The sequence below is a fragment of the Tarenaya hassleriana genome, unplaced genomic scaffold, assembly GCF_000463585.1.
Source record: "Tarenaya hassleriana unplaced genomic scaffold, ASM46358v1 Cleome55, whole genome shotgun sequence".
NCBI lineage: Eukaryota > Viridiplantae > Streptophyta > Magnoliopsida > Brassicales > Cleomaceae > Tarenaya > Tarenaya hassleriana.
In genome coordinates this window covers 323,889-331,360 of record NW_010968113.1, presented here as the reverse complement: position 1 = coordinate 331,360, position 7,472 = coordinate 323,889, and the positions used below count along the sequence as shown (strand labels likewise).

Here is a 7,472-nt window from a genome sequence, read left to right as displayed (position 1 = left end):
GTCGTGGTGCTGAAATTGAATCCATCGATGGCTGCTCCTTCCGTCCTCGAGGCGTTAAGCTGTTTTCTCACCCGAGTAGCCAGAGACTGTGGATTCCATAGGACCAAGATTCGGGATGTGTTAGTATATCGCCTAGGGATGGGCATGGATCGGATATCCGAAAAATTCAAGGTATCCGAACTCGTATCTGAAGGTCCCAGGTATCATAATTTACCACCCATACCCGTAACCGAGTCTCGGTTACCCAAACTATGGGTCAGGTACCCAACAAACTATATAAAAACCCATGGATACCCAAAAGAAAAAAAAATGCATAAGATTAAAAAAAATGAGTTATGATATTCGAACTCATATCCGAAGACAAAAAGGTAAATATTCAAATTGACAGCAATATATATGTTATTTGTTAACGTACATGGGTATCCATCAGACGGATAATAAAAATAATAGTAATTGGTCTCGTGTCATGAAAAGTCGGATTCCCGAAAATGGGTATCTAGTGGTCAGGCACCCACGAGTATTCGATTCCCGGCCCCTAATATCGACTACAGCAAAAATGTAAAGTATAGAAATGGTTGGAGATCGAACCTTTCCGAGCTCTACTCCCCACTGATCAAACGAGTTGATGCCCCAGACAAAGCCTTGAACGGCAACTCTATGTTCATATATCGCCAGCAACTGATAAAAAGGAGAATATTCTTTAGCTTTTAAATTTTTGATCAGTGGGTAACGCACGATCAGAGCTATAAACACGATCCATATCTATAAGAGCGGACTGTGTTTTGTAATAAACTATCAAAACTAATGATCAACACAGACCTGCCCAACGTTATACGCGTTCAATGCCGGGAGTAAGAGGCTGAGAGAAGGCCTATTACCGGAAAACGTCTGTTGAAGATTAAAAAAACAGTTATCAGAACCCAAAAATCGATTTCGGCAAAGAAGCAGAATCTCTGATGTATCGGTTGGAACCATTTACCTTGTGAGGAATGAGATTCTCCGCCACATTCTCCTTCCGCAACTCTTCAGGTGCCTACAAGATAAAAGGTTTGTTACAGCAAAGGAACATCTGATGCTTATTTCGATAAATCGAGTTGTACCAATCTCTCTTTATCCCCGAGGTGTGGTATTCACCAAAAAATACTTACTTTTCCATAAGCTAAAGCATCAGGTTGAGCGAAAAAGTTGGACATGAGCTCATCATGATTGCTGACAACCTCACCTGTGAGAATTAAATCAGAAACCAATCAATCAATCTGAGTTTAAAAGTGTAAGTGAAAAATAAGACTGCAAAAGCTTACCTTTCAGATAAATAGGTTGCTGACTCTTTACAACGCCGATGAAATCACAAGGGATAACGCGCCCCTGCAATGAGATGAATGAAAATGGAGCATATAAGCCCGAGAAAACTTATTAAGCAAGCACAAATTGTGAAAGAACTTATCAAGTTTCAAGTAAAATAAATCAAGGATATGTTATAATACCTGATGAATTAGTTGGTAAAAGCTGTGTTGACCATTTGTTCCAGGTTCACCAAAATCAATCTCCCCGGTCTCAAATGGGAGTGGTAATCCATCAATCGACACTCCCTTTCCGTTACTCTCCATGCTAACCTAAACCAAATAATTCCTTTAACTATACAAGCAGGCGTATATGGAAAAGGATTAACAAAGGATGACAGAGGTGAAGCTTAGGCAGGAGACAAGAAAATGATAAGTTAGTATACCTGTTGAATATGCGGGGCAAATTTCTCCAGGGCTTGGGAGTAAGGTAAGATGGCCTGATAAATACTAAACTATGTTAATACATAAAATGGGGTAATAGACAAAGACAACAAAGATGGAAGTCTAAGCTTTTGCTGCCAAACGTACATACTCACCCTTGCAGGATATCCAAGAAATGAAACGTTCCATACGCTCAATAGCCCTAAGAGCACCTAAACCACCAAAGAAGTTACCAAATCAATCTCCATTTCTTCTTCAAGTAAGGGAATTGGAACTATTTAATATTTACTAAGAGAGCATATATATTTTATGCAGAAATCAGCAACCTAATACCAAAGTATTCTCTAGGGATAATCAATCAATCAGTGCCACATTGCTTTAAGGTTATTTCAGATTTTTAGAGTGACACATTGCTTTAGGATAATTTCAGTTTTTTAGAGCAGAACTGTGACGGCCAACAATTTTCACCAAGGGGGATACTAACAGGTATATTTTTCTCGAATGGCGTTGAATAAAAATGTTGATCAATACTTGAAGCCCCCTTCAAGAACCTACAACCCCAAAAGAAGATTGCATTAGCCGATACTCTAAACACTAAATATTAAGAATGAATCTAACATTGTTTCTCTTCTGGAAAACACAGCGGCATCCATTGAATTATATAAAAGAAAATGAAAAGAGAAAGATACAATCCTTTCACCTATGAAGCAACTATCTCACAAAAGATATATATGCATTAGTTGGGTACATTCATCACAAGGATAGTACAAAAATAAGTTACCGTACTTCTCAACTACGGAGAACCCATACTGTAGAGACAAAGGCAAGACTCCAACAGCACTGCAAACTGCAATACAACTTGAGTTGAGGACCAAACAAAGATATAAAAATGGACAAGATGCCCTTGAGAGCAACAAGCGGGCAAAACTTACCACTATACCTTCCACCAACCCAGTCCCAAAATGCAAACGCATTGTTTGGATCAATACCAAACTTCTCCACAAGCTGGGAAAAACAATCTCTGAGATTAGAGCATAAAATTGATGAGGCTTATTTGTCTGAAATGTGAACATAAACTAGAAACGAACCATTTATTGTAAGCCATAAAACATGGAGGCTACTGACAAATGTGGTGCCTTTTCAATTATTGGAATAACTTGATTAATGTGTTTACTCACAGGATCATAGTCAGAAAGAATGGCACATGTATATGGTCTTCCCCACAGAATAAGACACGGATAATTTTTTGCAACAAAAAGAATATCAAGAAATAAAATCACATAAGGCAATATGACAAATGCTGTGAATAGGAGTAGGAGTAAAAATGATACCGTAAGATTAGTGCTGACAGCAACCATGTGTTTTGAGACTGCATCAGCCCTGCCAAATCAATCTCATGTTAACTGAATGCTGCACACAAAAGCATTTATGCGTGCCCTCATATTCACCATTGAATAAAACATTGAGAGAACACCAAAAGCATATTATGGATATTACATAAAATAAAATGCACAAGCTTGCCTCTAGCAGTGTAACCTAGTAGTGTCTCTGTAGGCTAACGTTTTAAAAGATACATAAACCGGGGGGATACAAGCCTACACTAACAGTATGTGTCATCTGAGAGAGAGAGAGAGATGCACTTTCTCCATCATGATTATAATGATTCTGTCTTCATCACACAAGAGAATAACTGAAAATTAAACTGCTATGAAGAATAAAGCAGCCATGTGCTTAGAGTGGCAAAAATTTACGAGCACTGACCCAAGAGCAGCTGTAATCCATTCCCTCAGTGTCCTAGCATTCAGCATCGTTTCAGCCGTAGTAAAAGTTTTTGAGACAACCACAACTGGGTTTGCAAATATTCCAGCGTCAAAGATGAAAAAAGACGATCAGAAAATGATTGAATAAAACATGGAAAAGAAACACGAAGAAATAATTGATAAGCCCAGCACCTACCTAGAGTGGTTTCTGGATTTAGGCCAGTGATATTTCTAGCCACATCAATAGGATCAACATTTGCAAGACTGCAAATAGAAACCAAAAATAAAGCAAGACATAAAATTAGATTGCAAAATGGAGTCTGAAACAAATAACAAGTTAGCAGTGATTTAACACAGTCCCCAAAAGATGTTCCATAACAAAATTTAGGGTTGGGTGCTCAGGCATAACAGTAGAAAAGCAACTAATACTGAAAATTTTGTGGCCACCAAAGAAAAAGTTGGAAACAGTGGAATAAAGCATATCAAGACACAAAATACTCATCAAGCTAGCAATAAGTTACATATATAAACAGAAGAAACCATATATGAGACTCTAGAGCAAGGAGTATTTGGTGTTTACAAGCGCAACTGACGTCCCTTTGCACATTCTATAGCTTCGGGATCTGCAAATGACAATGGATCAGAAGGAATTTGAAGTAAACAAGCTAGAAACATTGATAATTTCCAGGTTCAAGGGAGACATGAACTCACCTGTTTGAAGAGCCGTGTGAACAAACAGAGGACCTAGGAAGCTACCACCAATACCAACTGCAATTACATCCTTTAGTGGCTTCCCGGTGGCTCCAACCTGACAATACGTGCAAAATAACTCAACTATTTGGATAAACAAATCAACAAAGTTAGGAATAAGAATAAAAACTGAGTATTACCCAGGAACCAGAGCGAACTTTGTCAGAAAATTCCTTGATCTTGTTGAGGACCTTCCACACTTCAGGAACCATATTCTTCCCATCAGAGTTTCTAACTGCATCCTTTGGTGCACGGAGAGCAACATGAAGCACCGACCTGTCCTCTGTACTGTTTATCTAAGGAAACGATACAAATGTATTGTAAAATGTCATCCCATGCTTGTAACGGAGAAATCAGAAGCTATGTACCAGATAAAACTGATGGGCTTGAAACCCAAGGACATTTATATTCCTACTAAGTAGAATAAAGCAACAGCAAAACTACATGGTTACTTTTAGTTTTAGTTAACTATAGTTGGTTAGTCACTTTCACATATAGACTGGAAGAGACGAATTTTGAGTTTATGCTGGGTTTTGGGTAAAGGTTTATCTAAATATGTTCTGTGCTTTCAGCAAAATATAAATATGTTCGTCCTTTCGATCATTGTGCATATCAGTATCACAAACTGTAACTTGTCCAGCAAAGCAAAGGTACATGTCTTCATTTAATCCTTAAATGTACAGTGTAGATTCAGGTTTCAGTACACTGCATCAAAATGACATTAATAGCTATTTCCATTTAAATTTCCACACAATAGCAAAACAACCTGCCGTTTAAAATATGTTGGAGTTTATATGGGCATGTTCTACATTACTGAAACTGGTATTATTATCAACCTAAGAATAAAGCAGGAACTTACATGATCCCCATTGAACATGCGGTTGATTTTCTCTTTCAACTTTGCTGCCTGTGGTTAAGAATGAACAATTATCTTCAGATGTAAAGTAATGAAAAACTAGAATGAACAAGTTCCGCCAATAAGCATCGAAACCTCACCTCTGCCAAGTTGAAAAGCTTGTGAATGGTCTCTGTGTTGCCCTGCTGTCGAGAATAATCTAACAGCAATCCATCAAATTCCCTGATGACAGCAAACAGAGAAACCGGAATTTTACATACAAAATCATAGATAACAGGAAGCTCTAATACCGAAAAATCCATGAAAGACTTTGAGCATAGGATCCCAACCACAACATCAAAGCAATCAAGACAGGTAATCTGAACACAGAAAATGCCCAACAGATTAACATCTATGGATAATCACTTAAAAGGAAAGCGATTTTGAATTGACACAAGTGACAGAGCAAATTCCTAAATGGTAACGAAATTGCGGCAATTTGAATCGCACCATGTAGCCAGACAAGAGATCAATAGACCTACTGTCAAGTGATACCATATATTCACACGAAAAAAGAGCATATGAATTCAGAAAAGAGCACATACACCATCATTGACCGGCATCTGTCGGCATCAGCCATCAAATCACGCAAATGGGTCATCCTAATTTCTTCAACATGACCCTGGAAAATGCCCAAGAACACCGAACAAATCCAAAATCACGCCTCAAAACCACACAGCCACATAGACAAAACATATATATCACCATAGAGAGCCATATTACATTACCTTCAAGTCCTTCCAAGCATCGGTCTCAGAAATCAGAGCCGGTTGTGAAGCCATATCTACGAACCATGCAAGGAATCAAATCAAAGTCGAATTCATATCTACTCATACATCACTTTATAATTAAATAAGAAAAATCCGAAAACTGTATCGGATAAAACCACTCAAATTTCATATAAAAACAATTCCTAAAACATGTATAGAAACAATATTACGCCGTCTTTGGCGGTCAGGAGCGCAATAGAGATTTCAAAGACAAAAAAGAAGTATGGAACGAATTATACAGCAAGACCGGAACAACGTAAACGCATCGAATCAAAAACGAAAATCCACAATGGCAGCGAACATGATTTGACGACATCAATCAGATACATCGAGGGAGGAGAGGAAGAACCTTAAGATCGCTGCGTCACAGAGAAGATTCGTGAAGAAGAGAGCTCAGACTCGAGAGAACGAAACGGTATTATACGGATATAGAGCGAGACTGACGAAAAAAAACTGTGGGCCGCGAGACTGGGTGACGATTGAGATGATGACACGTGTCATCGCAGTTCCTCACATCGAACGACGGGGAGCACGACGTTGACGTTTGACAAATACAAAACGGCGGCGTTTGGAGCACGGACCAGTCTAAAACATGGTTCCGTTGCCGGAAATCGAACACGGGTCTCGTGGGCAACTTTCGTTTTATACTGCTACATCAACTTCCACTCATACCCTTTCCTTAAAAAAAAAATTTCCAACATCTAATATACCATCTTCTATAAATAATGATCAAAATACCCTTTTGTATTTAATTTTTTATTAAAAAATACCCCCAAAAATTAGGGTAAACGGGGTCTCTCTCCTCTCTCTTTCCGGTATCTCTCTCCTGTCTCTCTCTCCCTCATCGACATTGAGCTCTCTCTCTCCTACACTTTCTCTCTCATCTCAATCTTGCGATTTTGTCTCCAAAATCGGTAGAAATCAAAGCAAAATCAGTGGGAAATTGTTGAAGAAGTTGAAAACAGGTAAGAAAATGTGAAAATCTTATCTGTTTCCACCCACATTGATGGTTGTCGGTGTTTATATGATGAACAGTGATGCTTCTTCTACCTTTTTTCTTCTAATTGTTGACAGTTTTGAAGTTTTATCTTTTGTAGTATAGTATAGTCATAGATCCGGGTCGGATCTGGATTTTAGATGTTGTTTCTAGAGTATCACTAAACACAAATGTCGGGTCACAGTAGAGAGGAGTTGGTGAGATGGCCACACGGTCACACGATCACAAAGTGACATGGTGACGTTAGTCATGGCTCATTAGCATAACGGTTGGCATATGTTTCAAGAATGATATGGTACTATTTTCACATGGTCACATGATACTATGTTTACATGGTCACATGGTACTATATTACAATAGTCACATGGGACTATGTTCACATGGTCACATGGTACCATGGCCGCATGGTCACATGGTCACATGATTCATAATAGTAGGATTGGTAATAATGGTTACAGGGTGAGGAATTCACATGGTCAAAATGTCACATGGTCACATGGTCCAGAATAGCCAGAATGGTAATAATGGTCACATGGTCACATGGTATTATATTCATATGGTCACATGGTCACATAG

At 38.5% G+C, this 7,472-nt stretch overlaps 1 protein-coding gene across 2 annotated transcripts in view; it reads right to left on the bottom strand.

Moving 5' to 3' along the window:
- Positions 1-6,407, bottom strand: part of LOC104798643 (glucose-6-phosphate isomerase, cytosolic) — a 7,064-nt gene extending 657 nt beyond the window's left edge. The window contains exons 1-23 of one of the 2 annotated variants that reach the window (XM_010520810.1): positions 6,249-6,407; positions 5,858-5,913; positions 5,675-5,751; positions 5,231-5,312; positions 5,094-5,141; positions 4,375-4,530; positions 4,196-4,292; positions 4,065-4,107; positions 3,681-3,748; positions 3,486-3,570; positions 3,056-3,104; positions 2,657-2,729; positions 2,511-2,571; positions 2,209-2,275; positions 1,880-1,936; positions 1,727-1,780; positions 1,485-1,613; positions 1,302-1,365; positions 1,149-1,222; positions 980-1,033; positions 820-888; positions 589-678; positions 1-86 (exon numbers count right to left, since the gene is read on the bottom strand). In XM_010520810.1, coding sequence (XP_010519112.1) covers positions 1-86; positions 589-678; positions 820-888; positions 980-1,033; positions 1,149-1,222; positions 1,302-1,365; positions 1,485-1,613; positions 1,727-1,780; positions 1,880-1,936; positions 2,209-2,275; positions 2,511-2,571; positions 2,657-2,729; positions 3,056-3,104; positions 3,486-3,570; positions 3,681-3,748; positions 4,065-4,107; positions 4,196-4,292; positions 4,375-4,530; positions 5,094-5,141; positions 5,231-5,312; positions 5,675-5,751; positions 5,858-5,911 — 1,637 coding nt within the window. In that variant the 5' untranslated portion in view covers positions 5,912-5,913; positions 6,249-6,407. The remainder of the gene's footprint in view (positions 87-588; positions 679-819; positions 889-979; positions 1,034-1,148; positions 1,223-1,301; positions 1,366-1,484; positions 1,614-1,726; positions 1,781-1,879; positions 1,937-2,208; positions 2,276-2,510; positions 2,572-2,656; positions 2,730-3,055; positions 3,105-3,485; positions 3,571-3,680; positions 3,749-4,064; positions 4,108-4,195; positions 4,293-4,374; positions 4,531-5,093; positions 5,142-5,230; positions 5,313-5,674; positions 5,752-5,857; positions 5,914-6,248) is intronic. The other variant, XM_010520809.1, reaches the window with a different exon arrangement.
- Positions 6,408-7,472: the final 1,065 nt, after the last annotated feature.